This window comes from Mizuhopecten yessoensis, unplaced genomic scaffold, assembly GCF_002113885.1.
Source record: "Mizuhopecten yessoensis strain PY_sf001 unplaced genomic scaffold, ASM211388v2 scaffold10565, whole genome shotgun sequence".
NCBI classification, from domain to species: Eukaryota; Metazoa; Mollusca; class Bivalvia; order Pectinida; family Pectinidae; genus Mizuhopecten; species Mizuhopecten yessoensis.
This window is the reverse complement of record NW_018408610.1, coordinates 619,196-645,756: the sequence shown is the minus strand read 5'-3', so window position 1 is coordinate 645,756 and position 26,561 is coordinate 619,196. Positions and strand designations below refer to the sequence as shown.

The following is a 26,561-nucleotide window of genomic DNA, read 5'->3' as shown; positions in this document are numbered from 1 at the left end:
CACCTTCTACAACCACACCTACTACAACCACACCTACTACAACCACATCGACAACAACTACAACCTCACCGTCTATAACTATACCTACAACAACACCTACTATAACCACACCTACAACAAATACTACAACCACATCTACTACAACCATACCTACAACAACCATATTTAGTACAACTACGCCTTTTGCTATCAAACCAACTACACTTGCTCCCGGTAGCTCTGTTATTTCAGCAGGTAAGAGTTAAAAATGTTAACGTTTATAACTCAACTGCCCTCAATTAACAGATCTATGACACCGTGACGTCACATATGTGATATGCCGGGTTAACCGGAAAAGCTAGGGAGATGGCTTAATATAAGAGCCTACTCTTGTTGCCAGATCCCTAATGTTACTTTATGTAAAATGACATATTATGTACAGCATATTTGTAAATAAAATAATGTTTAAACCAACTGGAAAAGTTAACGTTAAGTGCGAAAAGATAGGTTACGAAACAGGGAAAATTGTTGAATGATTTCATTTAAAAAAATGAAACTGATGACATGGACTGAGTATAATTGGATTATTTGTGATATAATAGGAACTGATTATTTCTGGATTACTTTAAATTTCAGAACAAATAGTCATTGCAATCAAGTTGACGGTCGTTGTGGAGATTGGGTTTAAAGAAGACCTGAAGGACAAATCATCTGCTCTTTATCAAACGTATAGCGAGTCATTTCGTCACATGGTGGGTGAAGAAGTATATTAGATACATTATAATATACTACTTACATATATATATATAAAAGTAGAAATTGACAAATACGTTTACGCTTCCACTTATTGGAGGGATCGCTGGCTCACTGTCTGTGACAAAGCCCTTTTCGCGTGACCGGTTCAACCAGTTTGTCTGTTTTTAAATGTAACATGTTCGGGTATAAACCCTGGCGGACCTGCACATGTGTATGTAGCCCTTGCAAGGGTTTGTCAGAGCTCGCCTGAAAGCAGCATCAGATTACTAGGTCTGACCTTATTAAACAACGAACGACTCTGGCCCAACCGGTTCAACCGTTTGGACGGCAATAAACGAATGCGGCCAACATTAGTCGATAACCTACACCACCTTCAAGACTATTATTATTACTTAATGGTCTTACGTCCGCTATAGCGGCCTTGCGGCCTTTCACCAGACGAGAAAAGATTTAAAATGGAAAATAGAAGGGAAAAAGCATGAAGAGAAAGGAGAAACTAATTTCCTATTAAACCGTTTTAATCTATCGCTCTGCAAATAATAGTTACCTAATATGAAATTGTTTATCCTTTCATTTTATTTTGTATGTGTCTATTTTTTATATGTTTTTCTTATACTATTTTTGGGACGAAATTGTCTGCGACGAGTTATTTTGGTAGACGACATTGTCGGTACAATTTCTAGAGGAGTTCTCGCGCGAAGTTGTTTTTTAATTTGTTAACTCTATCCCTGATAATAGTTCGTATCAAAGGACTTTTAACTAGCATTTCTTATCCAGTAACTGTCTCATTATCCCACAAATTCCATCTTTGACTTATGTTTACTACCTGGTTGAATGGGAGTGACCCTGTCCGTTATGTCGCAGTTTTCTTAACGCCGTGTGCTAATGCCGCGGTCACATCTTACGGTCACGCACGTAGTTGACTGGAGTGGGGGATGACCGAAGTTGACTGTAGTGGGGGATGACCGAAGTTGACTGTGGTAGTCCGTAGGCGACCTTAGTTAAACGTATTAAACGTAGTTAGACGTAGTTCAACCCTTAACCCTACTTGACCTGTGTTAACCGTATAACAGTACTGTGATCATACTTCAAAAGTAGTCCAACCCTAGTAGTTGTCCCTATTTGACCCTATTCTTAACCGTAGTGTTAACCATAGTGCCATGATACTACGGTCAACTACGATAAACACTATGGTCAGGTAGGGTCAATTACGGCCAAATAGGGTCAACTACGTTCAAACTACGGTGACAGTAGGGTCCTGGCATCTAAACTCACCGTAGAAATAGTATTTTGAACATGTTTAATAATTTTGGCCTAACCACGGCTAAATCATGGGTTTCTTGAAGTTCAAAGTACGTTTATAACTACGTTGAACTACATCTAATTAGGTTTAATACGTTTAACAAATTTCACCTACGGTCATCCCCCACTACGGTCAACTACGTGTGACCGTAAGATATGTGACCGCGGCTAAAAACGAACAACGTTGGTTACAGATTGTTTTCCTTACATTACTTACATCCCCCCCCCCCATTATTTCATTTAAGTTCCGTCTTCTAGATGATTGTTGTAACCGTAATTTAGCCTTCGGATTGTGCTGAGTGTTAACACTTGTTCTATATGATCCGTATCTTCAGATTTATACCAAGTACAATGACACAGATGGGTTTGAGAGTGTGACTATCATCGGATTTACGTAAGTAATTATCTCTACGATCAGCTACTGCATTTTAAATAAGATTTCTACTTCCTATCGCTTCCTACACTTTTCGTCAGCGTCATAATTTTAATCTGATTGCGAGATGATGTTACCAGGAAAAACCCTGATCTAATGTCCCTCGTTCCACCTTTTTTTCAAACATATTTAAAGGTCCCCTTGCTATGCTCCATTTTCTTAAAAAATATGTATACATTTCCCTCAGTTCAACCCAAAGCCCCTTTAAATCGACACTATGTATCTGCACAACCGGTGGCAGTATAACGAGGTTTTAATGTATATAGTTTTGGACGGTAAATGCAATTTTAATTGAAATGTTGTTCAACAACTTTATTTTCTTTATTCTGATTATTGAACACAACTATGTTTTGTATAAATTAAACACGGTTTTCACATTGTTGTAATTTGTAAGATCCCACAATGTTCTGACGGTTTTGTTTGTGGTTCAGTTTAGTGACCTATAACATGACACTATATCAAATGCTGAGTTAATGTTTGTATTAAATTGCGAATAGAGTTCATGTACCTGCCGTAAAAGTACCAGACATGCTATTTATATATTGTATTATTATGAAGTTATGTCAATAAAGCGACAACATCCTGTATTATTCCACGTTGTAGGAACGGTAGCGTTGAATGTAACTATAGACTAAGATTTGCTGCCGGTAGGTCGAAAGACTCAATCCTGCAGGCCGTCAAACATAATACATGGGACAACGAGACATTAAAACTGCATGGTCAACCAGTCAGTGTAAATTTGAACAAGACAAAGGAAAAACGGGAGTTCGATTTAGATAGAGGTAAGAAGTAACAATATTGAATAATGTATTATCTTTCATAACATTAGTGAAATATATCTGAGTATACATTTCCACATACATTGTATGCACCTATAGATATAGCGTTGTTCGGTGATGATCTGAGTTGAATTTTTGAAGAATTTTTGATGGTAGTGTAGTTTATTGTTTTCTCTCTTTGAAGCATAGGATATCTGATTTCACAAAAGAAAACATTGCATTGACTAACACTGACTACTAACAACAGCATTACTTGGAAAACGTTGGCGATAGAACACATATGTATGCATTTATTTTATCTATTCTATCTGACACATTAATAGTAAATTTCAATAATTTAGGAAACACATCAGTTCATATTTCATGTTCACAGTTTATATATATATAATTCATTTATTAATTGAAAAAACACCACTATAATTCCTTTGATTCGTTGTTTTCAGCGGAAAACGCAAGTATGTGTGATTTACAAGATAACTGCAATGAATACCAAAGTTGCGAAGATGGTGATAAATTAAGTGGCCCTTTCATCTGTAATTCGAAATGCACGTACGATGTTTGTGGTGACTACGGATATTGCTTACTTCATCCGTCAGGGAACACAAGGTGCATGTAAGTAACGTCGGTCTGCTTGTTGATTTCAATGACAAAGCTACTGTATATCTCGCCGAACTTCATGCATGACTGTTATAAAGGGTTTTCGAGGCACCTTTCCCTTTTAGCTGTATTTTACATATTATATATATTTCGGAACACACTAGACACGGATTTTTCATTCTGTTCAAATATGAAGTGTTGAGTGCTGAACGAACGACACGGCCATGTTGTGCTGTGAGATGTAACCCTGTTAAGCTTCTGTATCTACATATACAAACTAAATTTTCAAAAAGATGGTTCATTTCTTCGTACGTCTGGTGTGTTTTTTTAATCAAAATCGTCGAATTAAAGAAGAAACCAAACAAATAATTGATGTAGAAATTAAACGTTTACTTCTATTTATAACTAGTAAAAACGGTATAAATTGCAGACGTCACGTTACGTCGTCGGAAACTGTTCTAGTCACAGGTAGATGGTAGTTTCAGAAAGTAATTTTATTGAATTTGATTATGGTTTCCTGTCACGTCTGAAAAAGTAGCGAATCGACTGAATTAATGACTGTTACAGTCGGTTGAATAAGTTCACAAGCTCACAAATTCAAAACAGTAACACATAAAGACCTTATTATACGATGTCACTGCGATAAAATGATATAGATCATTTACTCCCATTTGAAAAGAATACAATAACCTTTATCAATATCGCACAAAATATTGTCCTTTCTTAAATCATCTGTATCTTTGCGTCATCGGTTTCCGCGCCCTTATAAAGTAGCCTCAATTTTGTATTCATATCAACAGAAAACTGTTGAAAATGTCTATGGCTGCCACAGACATGTATGCAATCTACTAATGAAAACAAAATATGAGCAACTGAAAACTGTCGTTTGAATTTTATCTAGTCTTCAAGGAAAGACAACTCAAATGCACTAACAAGAATTTATCCACAGTTACCAGCACAGACAGTGGCTTCGCTGAATATTTTAGAAGCTTCTTCCTCAAAACAATTAGCAATACAACTTTTTTCTAAATTGCACATTTCTTTTAATTTTCAACATATCGACAAAAACAAATTGATATAAATAAAAGTTAATTTCATTTAATTCATTTATTTATAAAAAAAAAAATTAGATTGTGTAGTCTGATATCAGTTTTATTTGAAACTACATGATTTTGTTTCTTTTTCCATCCTTGTTGTTCCACAAATTTTGACGGTAAAAAGCGTTTTTAATTTTGTGTCAATTTTTATGTATATAGATATACAAATTTTATATACTAAATAAAATATTTTATCACCATGTATTTTACATTCAAGCGATGTGGATAAAGTAGCAGAAATGGCTAATATCATTAAGAATTATCGCTAAAAAACGAAGTAAGGAATCTTACACTACGAGTCCTATAATTTTTATTTTTTTTTAATTTTCATTGTTATTTGACCGTTATGACTTTCGAGTTATGTCCCCTGAATCACGATATCCGCTTTATATCTGGGGTGTTTATTAACCGATAAACTTCAAACTTAAACACAAGAATAATTACCATAAACACATAACTTTGATAAAAACTTTCGTTAAAGCCGGCCGTAATGTGTGGTGTTAATCCTTGTGATTTTATTAAATCAAGGGTATATACATTGAACTATATTGTATTTCACTCTTTCAATACCAATAGTTGATATCTTTCTCCTTAAAACTAATCACCTCCATTTTTTTTCTTAGCGCCTCACTTAGCAATACCTCACTTTTAGCTTTAACGCTAAGCGTTCTTCTAGGCGAGGAAGGCAAGGGGTTATGTCATCATGCCGGGACATACCAAGTTCCTTAAAATTGGTAGTTGTTATTCCCTGCTTAACGTTCAGCGTTAAGGGTTATTGCAACAACTGATTCACCCATTGTCAGTATAGTGAGACCGGACGGAATTCAGTGCTAGGTGCCTTCGGCATGGTATTTCAGTGATATAGCACTTAAAAGTCTGCATCGGATCCACGTTATCACTCAGAGGCAAATATACCAATGTACCCCGTCTCCAGCACATACACGCGCATACATTACACACATCCAGGCACGTCCTTAAATGACCCTAGTTGTTGAAAGGAAACTAATCTGTGACGAGCGTATAGTGTACTGCTTCATAGTACAACTTTGTATTTACAGATGCCTCCCAGACACCGTATTCGAGCATTACAGTGATAGCTGCTTAAAGTCAAGTGACCTCACAAACATTCTGGCAGTTACCGCAGGGTTAGGAGGAGCAGTTATCATCGTCATCGTAGTCGTCATCGTATATGTATGCAAGAAAAGAAGGACAACAAAGAAAACCCATAGTAATACAAGGCAAGTAGTATGCCATCGGACAGACGTCAAGGAAATTGACCCGTAACTTAACATTGTTAACTCCAGGATTGTAAAAAGTGGTCGTTTGTATTTAAAATGTGGGGTTTTGAATTGAAAGTAAACTTTACGCTTATCAATGCAATTAAAATATTTTAATCCGTACGCATCTATATTCATGATGTTAACGTGTAAGTTACGCACTATCAAAAAATCTTAACATGGAGATGAATCGTCAGTGAAAACTTTCACCGTCTGATTGTAATATATTGATAGTATGTCCTGACCCCGACCCCTTGATTTTTTTGTTGATAGTGTATATCATAAATTATCGAGTGTAGTTATAAATTAAATTAAGTATTCGTGTAATATATCTATAATTTAATGTAAATTATCGTTTGTATTAAATCCGTTTCTATTAGCTTTTCTTTAAAGGTAGCCGTACAATTTGTTGTTGAAATGATTTCACAAAATAAATCATTAAAATTTATTTCATTACTCAAACGCTATTTTTTAAGACTGTTTTGCTATCAAACATGATGATGATATTCAAACGGGAGATAACCCGATAAAGCTTGACTATATTTGATCGTGATGAGTTTTTTTGCAGACATAATCGAGTTTATGGCAGTGAAATCAGTATGCCAACAAGAATGGAGAACTTGAGGGCCAATAGGGCGTACAATATTGGAGAGAGAGCTGACCGGGGACCAACAAGACATGAACACATGATGGGGAGTTCCGAAAATGAACGCCCGGCAGCCTATTATAACGGCTGGGAAAGTATCAGCGACCAACCAGCTGCACCGGTAAACTCAAAGACGTCATTGAACTAACTTTGGAAATTTTTACAATATGTTTTCAAAATATAAATACAAAAAGCGTATTTTTACACTTTTTATCATAGTATTTTAAGAACCTATTTTAAAAAAGATTGAATTATTTTTAGTTCGCTGTTGTAAGTTATAATTGTGTTCTCATTTTCCCTATAGTGTCCCCAGCTCCTGATATTGTCGTCATCTGTCGATTTCGTCCGATTGAGAGGACACAGTACTCTTTTTGTGCAGACGGATTTTCATAATAGTTTATTAAAATACAAATACAAAAAATGTTTAACATTATTTGTATTTGTGTTTCAAATGATAATTTTGAAAAGTTTTGCACATTTTTTTTAACAAAAATTTGAGTTCGTTGTCATAATAATGTTTTCTCAAGTTATAAATAAAAATATATAAAATAAAAACGATAGACAGTTGATAAATGCCAATTCAAAATCATACTTAATCTTACGACTATAAGGTAATTATCATATTATACGACATTGTTTTGAATATTTATAACCATACGTACCTAACATTGACAGAAAACATCATCTACTAGGGTAAAAATGAATTAAGAACGGTCTCTTACTGTTTTTCTAAAAGCCTCGGATGTATTTGCCTATGGAAATATGGGACTCGCCACGTGACTACCACACCTCAGCGGTGCATGAGCAAAGAAGACCCCAGTACGTTGAGCCCGGTGATGCATACAGGTTATTAGACACAGAAAATCAGGTCAGTCCAACAAAAAATACATACTTACACGTTGACCAACAGGTATCATTGTCATTTGATGAAACATTTCATTCATTTCAAAAATAATTAGTTTCATATGATTGACAGATACGTGTATATGAAACAAACGCTTTGCTTAGACGATCAAAGAAAACTATCAGATCTTATGTTTTCGAACTTTGACTTTTAATATAAAGGCTAACAGATATATCCTTCTCTCAATACTGTGGGAAAAAATCGTTAAAAACCTTTCTAAAGAATTCTCCATAACAATCTAATTTTCAATACCTTTGACAGAATTGCATGTGTTTGTAATCTTTAAGTTACAAAGCCTAAAAGGAATGAAGCAAAAACCGCGACAAGCCGAGTGTCAAGCTAATGGGCAACAAATCATCAAAAAGCTTGATGTGGAGCGTAGTTCTTAGCCAGAAAAAACCCTCCATTGGCTGCTTCATCTTTTATATAGAAGGGAAGATACCCCTAGTAATAAAACAAAAACAAACACAAAACAAAACAAAACACACTTTTGGGTGGAACCTTTCCTCGCGATTATAACTGATGCAGTGGTGTTATTATACCTTAACAGTGTTGGAATATATTATGGATAAATATTTTAAGATATTTACTGCTTTTAATTAAAGGATGATTTCATATGCATAACAAAATTTAATTCTAAAACATTGAAGTAATTCCCTCTTTGAAAATTATGGAAAAGTGCACGTATTAAGTTTTGCTGTATAAACATATATATATATATATGGACATATCATAATTCAACCAACATAAATTGGGCAAATTGTAACAAATGAGTGACTTTATTCAACCTTGAATAATGTCATTTCTGACATTCGTGTATATTGAATTTGAGTCTCAAATATTTCATGAGTATCTTAAACTGTTTAATAATGTGAATAATGCATTTAATCATGATTTTGTTTACATCCTTAGCTTTATATCCGACGCCCAAGATTGTCAACACGACACAGCGACATGTTTGGGTATGTGTGTTGTTATTTTTAGTAAATATACTGTATACTGGTTAAGATTGATATATCTTACCTGTAAAATGAAATGTGCAATCCGTTATGTAAACAATTTCCAATAACTTTCATTTCAACGTTTGTCAATGCCCCAATGAATTTCTGAAAAGTTACTATCAATGGTGACAAAATGATTTTAAAATGAAAGTATGGCTCAAAAATGTGCAAGAAAAACGTTTGAATTTTTATCTCGCGTCAAAATTACTGCACATTCATCAGTCGTAACAATATCATAGTCCAATGTTGTTTATTGTAGTAAAAACGACCATGCAGTACAATGTCTTGTGGCAATCTTGATTAAATGATAAGAAAATTTCGACTCATGGATGCTTCTTTAAATATATCGATCGTTAGATTTAGCATATCATGTTGTAGCTTATTAGCGTTAAACAGTAAAAGCAATAGAATTGATCGAGTGTTCAATGAACATTTATGTTGATTTAGCTTAACAAGTAAAATTCAACCCGAATGAATTGTTTTTGTCATCCTGCATAGATTCATTCGTTAAAAATTTGATAAAAAATAATTATGCTGTTTTCTATATTACAGGTACCGGGAACGCTTCGTTTAAGATTTGTTATGTTTGGGTGACATTTATACGCATATTTATTAACCTGCAACATTATTGATGGATTCTCATAGAAAAGTTTGTTCATGATTTTCTGTGGTCAGGCGTAGAAACATTTTAGAAACACTATCATTAACCGGTTAGCTATTTAGCTAATTAGTTGTCAATAAAGCTCATTAATTTTGTCTGTGATATAAAAACGATGGACTAAAGACGAGGACAACACTTGTGTGACTTCGGTCAGCTTACTAATTGAAGTTCCACTGCAGCACTCGTTGTATGGAATATATGTGAAAAGCACTGCAGCACTACAATGTATAGAATATATGTGAACGGCATTGAAGCACTGCAATGTATGGAATAAATGTGAACGGCACTGAAGCACTGCAATGTATGGAATATATGTGAACGGCACTGCAGCACTGCAAAATATGGAATATATGTGAAAGGCACTGAAGCACTGCAATGTATGGAATAAATGTGAACGGCACTGAAGCACTGCAATGTATGGAATATATGTGAACGGCACTGCAGCACTGCAAAATATGGAATATATGTGAAAGGCACTGAAGCACTGCAATGTATGGAATAAATGTGAACGGCACTGAAGCACTGCAATGTATGGAATATATGTGAACGGCACTGCAGCACTGCAAAATATGGAATATATGTGAAAGGCACTGTAGCACTGCAATATATGGAATATATGTGAACGGCACTGCAGCACTGCAATGTATGGAATATATGTGAACGGCACTGAAGCAGTGCAATATATGGAATGTATGTGAACGGCTGGCTTATCGGCTATCATTTAAATGGTAAATTCGGATATATCTCGCCTGCTGGACAGGAGAACAGGAACTAGAGATAGAGAAGCTGACTTGATGGAACTGTATTATTCGGTGTTATTGGACAGATGTTAAAAGTATCAAAAACCAACATTTTCAATTCAGCAATAAGGTGATTCAGCGATATATTGTTATAAATTATTAACATAAATATGTTTTTGATATACGCTAACCTAAATAATCAATATTTATTCGATATCATGTTTTTGTTTATATATCCTAAATTATCGATAAGGCGCGTCTTATTTTTAAAATTCAAAGCCTCTTAGCAGGTTCAAACATGAAATCAAAGGCTGGCCTACTATTTTACAAGTTTGAGATGAATTTGACTGTAAGGAATCAAGGACTTGTTAAGGCCGGCTTATCATTCAATCAGGATCGATATTTTAGGTTATGTATATGTAATATTATCATTTTCAACCAAGTTGTACTTATATATGAGTTCCTTACATAAACAGATTGACATTTTTTCATATAACCAAAGCAATGATTGATAAAATCAATTTTGGAAAGTTAATATAGAAGGCAGCGTATCTTACCAGTGTGAATCAACCCAGTAATACTTTCATGATTTAAAATGATAGCAGGGTTACTTGCACCATTTTCATTTATATTTCTTAATCATTTGGATATATTTTATTAAATAAGTGCAGTGTTTTTTTTTTTATTAAGTAATCAAAAAAATACGTTCTTCTGTGTTTAACATCTTGTACATCATGTATGCAATTTCATCTTTTATACATCAAACTTATTTATTTTGTAAAATATGTATTATTCTCATAGGTGTTCATTTTTTTACCATTCAGACGTTTTTTTTGTATTGGTTTCTTATAAGCAATTCATTCATTGTGTGTTATATGAATTGTTATATATCAATTAAAATGAACTTGTTAATCGTTGTCATTGAGTGTTCAGTCTAATGTAATACCTTAAACGGTGAATTAACTTAAACATGATTTATCAAACACAAGCTCGGGGTGAGTGGCTGAGAATATGAATATAAAGCTACTGTCCATGTTTGTACAATTTCACGAAAACTCTAAAACGTTAAAAAAGCTATAACATATAACAGTATGCCAAAACTGAATAACACTGCACCGTACTGCTGTTTTGTCCTTACAGGCCTCATATGTGATGCGAGGGACCCAAAGGGTAGACATCCAAATTGACGTAATCCATCGTTGTAACAAAATGTGAGGTGTATTAATACACCTTGATTTACTTTTGTCTTTTAAAGGGTTGTACGACAAACGTCACCAATTGAACATTAATTCTAATAATAATGTTATTTCGAAAGAATGTCCATGTTTATCATTGAGATATAACCAAAATCTAAATAATTTTGATATTTTAACTGAAATTCATGTTGGTCAAATACATACAGAAATGACATATTAATAATGTCAACCTATGTTGTGCCACGCTTGGTTGTAGTCAGACTATAAAAAAATCAATAATCTATTAACAGATTTCGGCCATGAAAACAGCAGTTATATCATATATATACCAAAACATGTAAAACGTCAGATTGATTTTTTTAATATTAATTTCCGAACCTTAGCATAGAAATACGTCAGAGAATCAACAAAGCAATGTTGTTATGCAACCAAAAGGCATAAACACATCAGTACGTCAATAAATCAACGATGTTACCCAGCTGAAAGACATGATTACATGATGACGTCAACAAATCAATGTTGTTATCCAGCTAAAATACATAAAAAAACATCAGTACGTCAAAAATCAATTATGTTATCCAGCTAAATACATGAAGACATCAGTACGTCAACAGATGCAGGGGTGACCTAGCTAAGAACATCGACAAATCAATGACTTTATCAAGTTAAAACATCAAGACGCCAACAGATTCAGATGTTACCCAGCTGAAATACATCAAGACGCCAATAGATTCAGATTTTACCCTGTTAAAGAACATCAACAAAGCAGTGTTGTTATTCAGCTTAATAACACAAACACAATTGGACATTTACTTATCAATATGGTTGCTAAACTTATTGATTGATAGAACATACTTTAATGTTGTCAACCTATTTAGGGGTAGGCCATGACATCAATGAAACAGTGTTGTGAAACCACTATCAGAAAAATGTTTTCATCGGTATTGGATAAAGCTAGCATTTTATCAAAGTACTTGGCAAGTAGTGCTTTTTTGTGTGACAAGGAAGAATTCTTATTTATAAATCAAGCCGTCTGTTGCTAGGCCCTGTACCGTTAGCTCGAGCCTATATCCTGAACATAACTCTAAATACCAGTATGAGTCTCAGTTTCCAAACATAAACAATCAAGAGATTCGTATGTCATACACTATCAACCACTTCAAATGCCATTCCGGGACATTGGGTCGACAATTGACCTCAATCTGTTCAGTTCAACTATTAAATCATTTAACTATGTGATAAAAAAAATTCAATAAAACTTACTAACAAATGAAAATGTTAATTTGAAGGAATATGAATTGTTCTTTAAAATTATTTAAAGAACACTTTATAATTAACATAACACTAAACATGCTACTTTTTCCTGAAGACCAACAAAAAAAAAGTCTTATCGGATGCTTGGTGACCTTAACCCCTACAATACATCGTATTTTAATATCATTTGTTGAAAGCTTTTGGTATTTTGGAAAGTGTATTGAGCAGATGTATGAAATACCTTAGGTTAAAATGGTTAAATTTCACATAATATGAATTGGGATAGCAACAGTATAATAATTCAGTTAATCAAATAATATACCATCATTTATCTGGAAAATTAATGCATTATTCTTTTGTGGTTTATTATGTCATTTTTTGTTAACCCTGTGTTATAATTTGTTCTTAGATGTCAATGTTGTGATATATTTTCCCTTTATCACTAACACAAGAAAAATATAGCCAGCGATTCAGATACGGCACAACAATTTTGGCTAGAACATTGTTATATTTCTAGTATCTTTTTACGTATGAAGGTTTATCATTCACTGAACCCTGGGCCCCTTAACCTTGGTAATGCTTAGCAATTAACATATATGTGCAGTTAAAACTAGTTTTGACAAATGTATAAATCAACCATTGCTTACTGAATAAACTGTTTAAAGAAACATGACACTGACTTTTAAGTGATGTGATGTTAATTGAGAAAAACTCAACCCTGCAAATGACTACAATACGTATATGACATTTAAACCTATATACTTTCGAAATTGTGGTACATTTTGTCGTTGTATTTTGGTGTTGTGATATTTGTTCTCATTGTTAATATTGGGGTATATTTGTCATTGTTAATGTCGTTAAATGTTTTGTCATCGTTGATGCTGTTGTATATTTTTAATTGTTTGTTTGGTTGTAGATTTTGACATTATTGATGTTGTGGTATTTTTTGTTATTGTATGAAAATGCTGTGGCATATTTTTTATCATTACCAACCCTCGCATCACAGATATATTTAAGACATCTTATCGCAGCCATAACATAGGGGTATTATTAGTTTGACTTGCATTACATCTATTCACGCGTCATTTGGCCTTTCTTTTTCCTTTTGTTGAACTCGAATGTTGAACACAACATGGTTATATAGACGTTTTTTACCACTGTGATGCCAATGAGACGACAGGTGAACGTGATTCAGCTAATAATGGCAGAGTTACAGACGTTGTTTATATAGCTCTACTAGTCTTATACTTTGTTCTTATTTTATTACAAACTATTTCCCTGTATTACGTGTATATATTCAACTTTATTAGTATGTACTTGTGAGAATATATATATAGATGTGTGTGATTTTGTGTGTAAGGAAGGATGTGTGATGGTGAGTGTGTTTGTGTGCTCTTGCGTGTATCGAGTTTCGAGGCCCGCGCCAGTGTTTCACAGCAACATTCAGAGATCAAATCTCAGATAGTGTGTGTGTGTGTGTGTCTTCGTGTGTGCGTGTAAAGGTATAAGAATGGATATGGGAATGTGCTTATTTACCGCTATTACACTATGCCATCTTACTATTATGATACACGTATTTATATACCAGACCTGTAAATAGAACTCGGTCGTTCATTTATATGAACACCTAATGGAAAGAAATCAGCCAATCCACGCCTATAAGTTCATTTCCCTACCGGGACCTATCTGCAGATACTTGTGGATCATCACATGTTTGCCATCTTCCCTACTATATTCAACCAAATATTGTTCCGGTCGCTCTCCCCTTTTCTTTCTCTTTGCTTTCCCTACCGTCCATCATATACTGCCTTGTCAACCTCATTTCACTTCCCTTTTCCATATATTCACAGTTTGTTAAAGACAAAGTTATACGTGTACAAGTTTACTTAAATGATACTACACATGTAAAAGGTAATCTATACAGACCACGTAATCTTTACTATTCAGACGTTACATGGTCATTGCTGATGTTGTTGTATATATGTTGTCATTACTGATGTTCTTGTATATTTGTCATTGTTTGTTGACGCTGTGGTATACTTTGTTCCTGGGTATTGACGTTGAAGTATATTTTGTCATTGTTTGTTGACGCTGCGGTATACTTTGTCCTTGGGTATTGACGTTACAGTATATTTTGTCATTGCTGATGTTGTTGTATATTTTGTCATTGTTTGTTGACGTTGCGGTATACTTTGTCCTTGGGTATTGACGTTACAGTATATTTTGTCATTGCTGATGTTGTTGTATATTTTGTCGTTGTTAGTATACGCTGTGGTATACTTTGTCCCTGGGTGTTGACTTTAAAGTATTTTTTGTCATTGCTGGTGTTGTTGTATATTTTGTCATTGTTTGTTGACGTTGCGGTTTACTTTGTCCCTGGGGATTAACGTTATATTATATTTTGTCATTGCTGATGTTGTTGTATATTTTGTCGTTGTTAGTTTACGCTGTGGTATACTTTGTCCCTGGGTGTTGACTTTAAAGTATTTTTTGTCATTGCTGGTGTTGTTGTATATTTTGTCATTGTTTGTTGACGTTGCGGGATACTTTGTCCTTGGGTATTGACGTTACAGTGTATTTGGTCATTGCTGATGTTGTTGTATATTTTGTCATTGTTTGTTGACGTTGCGGGATACTTTGTCCTTGGGTATTGACGTTACAGTGTATTTTGTCATTGCTGATGTTGTTGTATATTTTGTCATTGTTTGTTGACATTGCGGTATACTTTGTCCTTGGGTATTGACGTTACAGAGTATTTTGTCATTGCTGATGTTGTTGTATATTTTGTCATTGTTTGTTGACGTTGCGGGATACTTTGTCCTTGGGTATTGACGTTACAGTGTATTTTGTCATTGCTGATGTTGTTGTATATTATGTCATTGTTTGTTGACATTGCGGTATACTTTGTCCCTGGGTATTGACGTTACATTATATTTTTTCATTGCTGATGTTGTTGTATATATATTGTCTTTGTTCACGCTGCTGTAAACTTTGTCCCTTGGTATTGACGTTATAGTATATTTCGTCTTTCTATGTTCGTATGACATACATTGGCCTTGCATACTTGTTGACGCTGTGGAATATGTTATTCTTCTTCATTTGATATAAACATTGTGAACGATTCAGATACGACGCAATAACTTTGGTCAGCACATGCATGTTTCTATGTACCTTTTTGTAGGAGAGTTTGTGAGTGACACGTTGCAATGATGCCCTAAATAGCTTCTTTGCTGCAATGTAAAAACAATCACTCAGCTGACCATGTCAGATAATCTCAAACACTTGGAATGTGCACTTAAATAATACCGTTTCAGTGGGTTATTTATGCATGTTACATGGGAGAACAAATGCGTTCCTTATATGAAATGTAGGTCAGATAACAAATTATTAAATTACAGTACACTCCACAATTCTGCCAGTCTGGACAAAGATACAAGGTTGCACGTTCAGGGTCATCTATTATAGTTCAGCGAATAATATCGGCTCTATAATACTTCAGTAAATAATATCGGCTCTATAATACTTCAGTGAATAATATCGGCTCTATAATACTTCAGTAAATAATATCGGCTCTTTAATACTTCAGTGAATAATATCGGCTCTATAATACTTCAGTACTCACTCCTGATATCCTTGAGACTGTTCCTATCGATCAATAGGTGTGTTTAGTATGGTTTAGTATTGTGTAACGTCCTATCAACCGCTATTTCATTTAAGGACGGGAAAAGGTCATAAGGATCATATTTCCGATTTCGAATTTCAGTGTGTGCTGATGACCGACAAACGACGGGTACCACAATAAGTGAAAGTTTAGTGAATAGTTTACAAATAAACTCTACTTGTTTCGCCCCTTGTAATGTTTGCGAATGTGTTTACGATGTTGACTTTTTTAATTAACTTCTGGAATTAAACTTGGTTGAAGTAGTATTAAGAAAAAAACCCCTAATATCTGTATTAAAAAGATAGTATATTAATGTATATGTTAAAAATGTATCAATCAATAATCAAAATATGTTCAACTACACTAAAACTGATTTTTGTCATTACTCTTATTGGTTCATTGAACTGTTCAATTGTTTTCTGCCCAACTAGTACGACAAGCGACGTCTTTCATTTAAGAACTTATAAAAGAATATTTTAGCGTCAACATACAAAGAATGAACAGAATGGTCATTTCGTTCATATAGATTTTTTTAGGATAGTTAAAGTTAAAAATAAACTATGTCTGAAGCAATCTGATAACAATAATATCTTGACCTATGCTCCTACAATCTGATTTGCCTAGACTACTACGTAGTTTACGGGACGGAGCGCAGATCAATATATGATTTTAATCAAATTGTGTCTTAAGTGATCCGATGAACACATTGAAATACAGCGAAAGAGGAAATAGTTAAAAGGTCTTGCTACAACAGATATACTATTTATAAACCTAGTTCTTATGCCAGAATAACAACTAGTAACAAGGCTAAGAGCCCCTTACATTATGCGGTACATGTACAGTGAAACCTACATGTATGTACACCTGAGAACCCTGACATCCTCTAATAAATGACCTTCAATTGTCAAATTATTGTTTATTACAAAACTACCTTATTTTTACCATTGTCTTAAAAATGATGATGTACGCTGTTCACTTGTGAATAATTGGGACCGGACAGGTATAACATACTTTTGAAAAACAGGTAAGACAAAAAGCATTTAAGATATGCGTTTTGCTGTTTGAAGTATAAGAAACCATATATGTTGTCTGCGAGAAGGTCCCCCGCTGGTAGCGCACCTTCTGCACATCAAAGTTACGACACGGGACACTGAAACGCAACTTGAGGTAAATGTTTTCCGTATGTATGTAAAAGTTACAAAATAAGAAGAAAAATAATAACAGAACGACCACAATAAAATCTGTTTAAAAAAAGATAAAATCACATTAAACTTCAAAATTGCAATCTAAATCTTGAAATCGTTTAAGGTATTTGTCTATTTAATACCTGAAAAAATGGATCGATAACAACGATTAGTGTAGACGGGCAGACGAGGAATGTGGTGTAAAACAGTACACAAAATATTTTATTGGCCAGGAGATTGAACATACAACCTTGGGTATATATCAGTTAAGTATCCATTTGGAGCAACATGTCTGCGCTTACACACGATAAGCTGAGCAAACAAAGGCCTCAGGGTTGGACAAAAATTCCTTAACCGATACTGCGATATAAAATCACATTTTCGGTTTCGTTTTCTCATTTACAAAAAGTATGTTTCTGTATTTATTTGTCATGTGTATAGTTTGTTGTCTCTGTATGTGTCATGTGTATAGTTTGTAGAATCTGTATGTGTCATGTGTATAGTTTGTTGTGTCTGTATGTGTCATGTACATAGTTTGTTGCTTCTGTATTTGTCCTGTTTATAGTTTGCTGTCTATGTATTTGTCATGTGAATAGTTTGTTGTCTTTGTATTTGTCATGTGAATAGTTTGTTCTCATTTACAAAAAGTATGTTTCTGTATTTATTTGTCATGTTTATAGTTTGTTGTCTTTGTATTTGTCATGTGTATAGCTTGTTCTCATTTACAAAAAGTATGTTTCTGTATTTATTTGTCGTGTGTATAGTTTGTTGTCTCTGTATGTGTCTTGTGTATTGTTTGTTGTCTCTGTATTTGTCGTGTGTATAGTTTGTTGTCTCTGTATGTGTCATGTGTATATATTGTTGTCTCTGTATTTGTCATGTGTATAGTTTGTTGTGTCTGTATTTGTCCTGTGTATAGTTTGTTCTCTCTGTATTTGTCCTGTGTATAGTTTGTTCTCTCTGTATTTGTTTTGTGTATAGTTTGTTGTCCCTGTTTTTGTTTTGTGTATAGTTTGTTTTCCCTGTATTTGTTTTGTGTATAGTTTGTTGTCCCTGTTTTTGTTTTGTGTATAGTTTGTTGTCTCTATTTTTGTTTTGTGTATAGTTTGTTCTCTCTGTATTTGTTTTGTGTATAGTTTGCTGTCTCTGTTTTTGTCCTGTGTATAGACTCTGTATGTGTCCTGTGTATAGTTTGTTGTCTCTGTATTTGTCATGTTTATAGTTTGTAGACTCTGTATGTGTCATGTGTATAGTTTGTAGACTCTCTATGTGTCATGTGAATAATTTGTTGTCTCTGTATGTGTCATGTGTATATATTGTTGTCTCTGTATTTGTCATGTTTATAGTTTGTTGTCTCTGTATTTGTCATGTGTATAGTTTGTAGACTCTGTATGTGTCGTGTGTATAGTTTGTAGAATCTGTATGTGTCATGTGTATAGTTTGTTGTGTCTGTATTTGTCCTGTGTATAGTTTGTTCTCTCTGTATTTGTCCTGTGTATAGTTTGTTGTCTCTGTTTTTGTCCTCTGTATACTTTGTTGTCTCTCTATTTGTCCTGTGTATAGTTTGTTGTCTCTGTCTGTTTCATGTATATAGTTTGTTGTCTCTGTATGTGTCATGTTTATCGTTTTTTGTCTCGGTATGTGTCATGTGTATAGTTTGTAGAATCTGTATGTGTCATGTGTATAGTTTGTTGTGTCTGTATGTGTCATGTACATAGTTTGTTGTTTCTGTATTTGTCCTGTTTATAGTTTGCTGTCTATGTATTTGTCATGTGAATAGTTTGTTGTCTTTGTATTTGTCATGTGTATAGTTTGTTCTCATTTACAAAAAGTATGTTTCTGTATTTATTTGTCATGTTTATAGTTTGTTGTCTCTGTATTTGTCCTGTGTATAGTTTGTTGTCTCTGTCTGTTTCATGTATATAGTTTGTTGTCTCTGTATTTGTCATGTGTATAGTTTGTTGTGTCTGTATGTGTCATGTACATAGTTTGTTGTTTCTGTATTTGTCCTGTTTATAGTTTGCTGTCTATGTATTTGTCATGTGAATAGTTTGTTGTCTTTGTATTTGTCATGTGAATAGTTTGTTCTCATTTACAAAAAGTATGTTTCTGTATTTATTTGTCATGTGTATAGTTTGTTGTCTTTGTATTTGTCATGTGTATAGTTTGTTCTCATTTACAAAAAGTATGTTTCTGTATTTATTTGTCATGTGTTTAGTTTGTTGTCTCTGTATGTGTCATGTTTATCGTTTTTTGTCTCGGTATGTGTCATGTGTATAAATTGTAGACTCTGTATGTGTCATGTGTATAATTTGTTGTCTCTGTATGTGTCTTGTGTATTGTTTGTTGTCTCTGTATTTGTCGTGTGTATAGTTTGTAGACTCTGTATGTGTCATGTGTATAATTTGTTGTCTCTGTATGTGTCTTGTGTATTGTTTGTTGTCTCTGTATTTGTCGTGTGTATAGTTTGTAGACTCTGTATGTGTCCTGTGTATAGTTTGTTGTCTCTGTATGTATCATGTATATAGTTTGTTTTCTCTGTATGTGTCATGTGTATAGTTTGTTGTGTCTGTATGTGTCATGTACATAGTTTGTTGCTTCTGTATTTGTCCTGTTTATAGTTTGTGTATAATTTGTAGACTCTGTATGTGTCCTGTGTATAGTTTGTTGTCTCTGTCTGTATCATGTATATAGTTTGTTGTCTCTGTATGTGTCATGTGTATAGTTTGTTGTGTCTGTATGTGTCATGTACATAGTTTGTTGTTTCTGTATTTGTCCTGTTTATAGTTTGCTGTCTATGTATTTGTCATGTGTATAGTTTGTTGTCTTTGTATTTGTCATGTGTAGAGTTTGTTGTCTATGTATTTGTCATGTTTATAGTTTGTTGTCTCTGTATTTGTCCTGTGTATAGTTTGTTGTCCCTGTTTTTGTTTTGTGTATAGTTTATTGTCTCTGTATTTGTTTTGTGTATAGTTTGTTGTCTCTATTTTTGTTTTGTGTATAGTTTGTTCTCTCTGTATTTGTTTTGTGTATAGTTTGCTGTCTCTGTTTTTGTCCTGTGTATAGTTTGCTCTCTTTGTATTTGTCCTGTGTATAGATTGTTGTCTCTGTATTTGATTTGGGTATAGTTTGCTGTCTCCGTTTTTGTCCTGTGTATAGTTTGTTCTCTCTGTATTTGTCCTGTGTATAGTTTGCTGTCTCTGTATTTGTCCTGTGTATAGTTTGTTGTCTCTGTATTTGTCCTGTGTATGGTTTGTTGTCTCTGTATTTGTTTTGTGTATAGTTTGCTGTCTCTGTTTTTGTCCTGTGTATAGCTTGTTCTCTCTGTATTTGTCCTGTATATAGATTGTTGTCTATGTATTTGTTTTGTGTATAGTTTGCTGTCTCTGTTTTTGTCCTGTGTATAGTTTGTTCTCTCTGTTTTTGTCCTGTGTATAGATTGTTGTCTCAGTATTTGTTTTGTGTATAGTTTGTTGTCTCTGTATTTGTCCTGTGTATAGTTTGTTGTCTATGTATTTGTCCTGTGTATAGTTTGTTCTCTCTGTTTTTGTCCTGTGTATAGCTTGTTCTCTCTGTATTTTTCCTGTATATAGATTGTTGTCTATGTATTTGTTTTGTGTATAGTTTGCTGTCTCTGTTTTTGTCCTGTGCATAGTTTGTTCTCTCTGTTTTTGTCCTGTGTATAGATTGTTTTCTCAGTATTTGTTTTGTGTATAGTTTCTTGTCTCTGTATTTGTCCTGTGTATGGTTTGTTCTCTCTGTTTTTGTCCTGTGTATAGATTGTTTTCTCAGTATTTGTTTTGTGTATAGTTTCTTGTCTCTGTATTTGTCCTGTGTATAGTTTGTTGTCTCTGTATTTGTTTTGCGTATAGTTTGTTGTCTATGTATTTGTCCTATGTATAGTTTGTTGTCTCTGTATTTGTTTTGTGTATAGTTTGTTGTCTCTGTATTTGTCCTGTGTATAGTTTGTTGTCTCTGTATTTGTCCTGTGTATAGTTTGTTCTCTCTGTATTTGTTTTGCGTATAGTTTGTTGTCTATGTATTTGTCCTGTGTATAGTTTGTTGTCTCTGTATTTGTTTTGTGTATAGTATGTTGTCTCTGTATTTGTCCTGTGTATAGTTTGTAGACTCTGTATGTGTCCTGTGTATAGTTTGTTGTCTCTGTATTGGTCCTGTGTATAGTTTGTTGGCTCTGTATTTGTCATGTGTATAGTTTGTTGTCTCTGTATTTGTCATGTGTATAGTTTGTAGACTCTGTATGTGTCATGTGTATAGTTTGTAGAATCTGTATGTGTCATGTGTATAGTTTGTTGTCTCTGTATTTGTCATGTGTATAGTTTGTTGTGTCTGCTTTTGTCCTGTGTATAGTTTGTTGTCTCTGTATTTGACCTGTGTATAGTTTGTTGGCTCTGTATTTGTCCTGTGTATAGGTTGTCTCTGTATTTGTCCTGTGTATAGTTTGTAGACTCTGTATGTGTCCCGTGTATAGTTTGTTGTCTCTGTCTGTATCATGTGTATAGTTTGTTGTCTCTGTATGTGTCATGTGTATAGTTTGTAGACTCTGTATGTGTCCTGTGTATAGTTTGTAGACTCTGTATTTGTCATGTGTATAGTTTGTTGTGGCTGTTTTTGTCCTGTGTATAGTTTGTTGTCTCTTTATTTGTCATGTGTATAGTTTGTTGTCTCTGTATTTGTCATGTGTATAGTTTGTTGTGGCTGTTTTTGTCCTGTGTATAGTTTGTTGTCTCTGGATTTGTCCTGTGTATAGTTTGTTGGCTCTGTTTCTGTCCTGTGTATAGTTTGTTGTCTTTGTTTTTGTCCTCTGTATACTTTGTTGTCTCTCTATTTTTCCTGTGTATAGTTTGTTGTCTCTGTTTTTGTTTTGTGTATAATTTGTTGTCTCTGTATTTGTTTTGTGTATAGCTTGTTGTCCCTGTGTATAGTTTGTTGTCTCTATTTTTGTTTTGTGTATAGTTTGTTCTCTCTGTATTTGTTTTGCGTATAGTTTGTTGTCTATTTATTTGTCCTGTGTATAGTTTGTTCTCTATGTATTTGTCCTGTGTATAGTTTGTTGTCTCTTTATTTGTCATGTGTATAGTTTGTTGTCTCTGTTTTTGTCCTCTGTATACTTTGTTGTCTCTCTATTTTTCCTGTGTATAGTTTGTTGTCTCTGTTTTTGTTTTGTGTATAGTTTGATTTCCCTGTTTTTGTTTCGTGTATAGTTTGTTGTCTCTGTATTTGTCCTGTGTCTAGTTTGTTGTCTCTGTATTTGTCCTGTGTATAGTTTGTTGGCTCTTTATTTGTCCTGTGTATAGTTTGTTGGCTCTGTTTCTGTCCTGTGTATAGTTTGTTGTCTCTGTTTTTGACCTGTGTATAGTTTGTTTTCTCTGCATTTGTTTTGTGGATAGTTTGTTGTCTCTGTATTTGTCCCGTGTATAGTCTGTTGTCTCTGTATTTGTGCTGTGTATAGTTTGTTGGGTCTGTTTCTGTCCTGTGTATAGTTTGTTGTCTTTGTTTTTGTCCTCTGTATACTTTGTTGTCTCTCTATTTGTCCTGTGTATAGTTTGTTGTCTCTGCTTTTGTTTTGTGTATAGTTTGTTGTCTCTGTATTTGTTTTGTGTATAGTATGTTGTCTCTGTATTTGTCCTGTGTATAGTTTGTTGGCTCTGTATTTGTCATGTGTATAGTTTGTTGTGTCTGTTTTTGTCCTGTGTATAGTTTGTTGTCTCTGTATTTGTCCTGTGTACAGTTTGTTGTCTCTTTATTTGTCCTGTGTATAGTTTGTTGTCTATGTATTTGTCCTGTGTATAGTTTGTTGTCTGTGTTTTTTGTTTTGTGTATAGTTTGTTGTGTCTGTATTTGTTTTGTGTATAGTTTGTTGTCTCTGTATTTGTTTTGTGTATAGTTTGTTGTCTCTGTATTTGTCCTGTGTATAGTTTGTTGGCTCTGTATTTGTCATGTGTATAGTTTGTTGTCTCTGTATTTGTCGTATGTACAGTTTGTTGTCTTTGTATGTGTGATGTGTATAGTTTGTTGTCTCTGTATTTGTCGTGTGTACAGATTGTTGTCTTTGTATGTGTGATGTGTATAGTTTGTTGTCTCTGTATTTGTCGTGTGTATAGTTTGTAGACTCTGTATGTGTCATGTGTATAGTTTGTTGTCTCTGTATTTGTCGTATGTACAGTTTGTTGTCTTTGTATGTGTGATGTGTATAGTTTGTTGTCTCTGTATTTGTCCCGTGTATAGTCTGTTGTCTCTGTATTTGTGCTGTGTATAGTTTGTTGGGTCTGTTTCTGTCCTGTGTATAGTTTGTTGTCTCTGTTTTTGTCCTCTGTATAGTTTGTTGTCTCTGTATTTGTCCTGTGTATAGTATGTTGGCTCTCTATTTGTCATGTGTATAGTTTGTTGTCTCTGTATGTATCATGTATATAGTTTGTTGTCTCTGTATTTGTCGTGTGTACAGATTGTTGTCTTTGTATGTGTGATGTGTATAGTTTGTTGTCTCTGTTTTTGTCGTGTGTATAGTTTGTTGTCTCTGTATTTGTCATGTGTATAGTTTGTTGTCTCTGTTTTTGTCGTGTGTATAGTTTGTTGTCTGTATATTTGTTTGTGTGTACAGTTTGGTGTCTCTATATGTGTCATGTGTATAGTTTGTTGTCTCTGTATTTGTCGTGTGTATAGTTTGTAGACTCTGTATGTGTCATGTGTATAATTTGTTGTCTCTGTATGTGTCATGTGTATATATTGTTGTCTCTGTATTTGTCCTGTGTATAGTATGTTGGCTCTCTATTTGTCATGTGTATAGTTTGTTGTCTCTGTATTTGTCGTATGTACAGTTTGTTGTCTTTGTATGTGTGATGTGTATAGTTTGTTGTCTCTGTATTTGTCGTATGTACAGTTTGTTGTCTTTGTATGTGTGATGTGTATAGTTTGTTGTCTCTGTTTTTGTCGTGTGTATAGTTTGTTGTCTCTGTATTTGTCATGTGTATAGTTTGTTGTCTCTGTATTTGTCGTATGTACAGTTTGTTGTCTTTGTATGTGTGATGTGTATAGTTTGTTGTCTCTGTATTTGTCGTGTGTACAGATTGTTGTCTTTGTATGTGTGATGTGTATAGTTTGTTGTCTCTGTTTTTGTCCTCTGTATAGTTTGTTGTCTCTGTATTTGTCCTGGGTATAGTTTGGTGTCTGTGTTTTTGTCCTGTGTATAGTTTGTTTTCTCTGCATTTGTTTTGTGTATAGTTTGTTATCTCTGTATTTGTCCTGTGTATAGTTTGTTGGCTCTGTATTTGTCATGTGTATAGTTTGTTGTCTTTGTATTTGTCATGTGTAGAGTTTGTTGTCTATGTATTTGTCATGTTTATAGTTTGTTGTCTCTGTATTTGTCCTGTGTATAGTTTGTAGACTCTGTATGTGTCCTGTGTATAGTTTGTTGTCTCTGTATGTATCATGTATATAGTTTGTTGTCTCTGTATGTGTCATGTGTATAGTTTGTAGACTCTGTATGTGTCATGTGTATAGTTTGTTGTCTCTGTATTTGTCGTATGTACAGTTTGTTGTCTTTGTATGTGTGATGTGTATAGTTTGTTGTCTCTGTATTTGTCGTATGTACAGTTTGTTGTCTTTGTATGTGTGATGTGTATAGTTTGTTGTCTCTGTATTTGTCGTGTGTATAGTTTGTTGTCTGTATATTTGTTTGTGTGTACAGTTTGGGGTCTCTATATGTGTCATGTGTATAGTTTGTTGTCTCTGTATGTATCATGTATATAGTTTGTTGTCTCTGTATTTGTCGTGTGTATAGTTTGTTGTCTCTGTATTTGTCCTGGGTATAGTTTGGTGTCTGTGTTTTTGTCCTGTGTATAGTTTGTTTTCTCTGCATTTGTTTTGTGTATAGTTTGTTATCTCTGTATTTGTCCTGTGTATAGTTTGTTGGCTCTGTATTTGTCATGTGTATAGTTTGTTGTCTCTGTATGTGTCATGTTTATAGTTTTTTGTCTCGGTATGTGTCATGTGTATAATTTGTAGACTCTGTATGTGTCATGTGTATAATTTGTTGTCTCTGTATGTGTCATGTGTATATATTGTTGTCTCTGTATTTGTCCTGTGTATAGTATGTTGGCTCTCTATTTGTCATGTGTATAGTTTGTTGTCCCTGTTTTTGTCCTGTGTATAGTTTGTTTTCTCTGCATTTGTTTTGTGTATAATTTGTTGTCTCTGTATTTGTCCTGTGTATAGTTTGGTGTCTCTGTTTTTGTCCTGTGTATAGTTTGTTTTCTCTGCATTTGTTTTGTGTATAATTTGTTGTCTCTGTATTTGTCCTGTGTATAGTATGTTGGCTCTCTATTTGTCATGTGTATAGTTTGTTGTCTCTGTTTTTGTCCTGTGTATAGTTTGTTGTCTCTGTATTTGTCCTGTGTATAGTATGTTGGCTCTCTATTTGTCATGTGTATAGTTTGTTGTCTCTGTTTTTGTCCTGTGTATAGTTTGTTGGCTCTGTATTTGTCCTGTGGATAGTTTGTTGGCTCTTTATTTGTCCTGTGTATAGATTGTTGTCTTTGTTTTTGTGATGTGTACAGTTTGTTGTCTCTGTATTTGTCCTGTGTATAGTTTGTTGGCTCTTTATTTGTCCTGTGTATAGTTTGTTGGCTCTGTTTCTGTCCTGTGTATAGTTTGTTGTCTCTTTATTTGTCATGTGTATAGTTTGTTGTCTCTGTTTTCGTTTTTTGTATATTTCTCGAGGTACTCATTTAATTGTTCACATCAATTATTAGAGTTATGCCAAATGTATTGTTCTCATGTCAGTCTATGCTGGTGTACATGCAGTGTATCAGGACAATGCGACTCCTCATGTTTACCTTCTTTCAAAAATTATCGTTATACTCGAAAACATAAAAGCCGACTAGATTATATTCGTGCAACAATGATGTTTGATTATGATTTTTAGTTCAAGCTGTGCGAGTCATCAAAAAGTCAAATGGTAACTTCATTTACCCAATATTTGATGAACCCGTATGCGTTAATGATAACATCGACTACCTTTTATAGGATATTTATCTTTGTGACGTCATTAAGTATGTTAAAACATGCACACGTAAGG

The 26,561-nt window shown here is 34.0% G+C and overlaps 1 protein-coding gene across 1 annotated transcript; it reads left to right on the top strand.

Moving 5' to 3' along the window:
- Positions 1–18: 18 nt before the first annotated feature.
- LOC110461103 (interphotoreceptor matrix proteoglycan 2-like) lies at positions 19–10,100 on the top strand. The gene is made up of 10 exons (XM_021514390.1): positions 19–234; positions 616–731; positions 2,373–2,431; positions 3,074–3,252; positions 3,693–3,861; positions 6,002–6,181; positions 6,789–6,987; positions 7,603–7,734; positions 8,683–8,732; positions 9,324–10,100. The coding sequence occupies exons 2-10, from the start codon at positions 729–731 to the stop codon at positions 9,343–9,345; spliced, it is 993 nt and encodes a 330-aa protein (XP_021370065.1). The 5' UTR covers positions 19–234; positions 616–728; the 3' UTR covers positions 9,346–10,100.
- Positions 10,101–26,561: the final 16,461 nt, after the last annotated feature.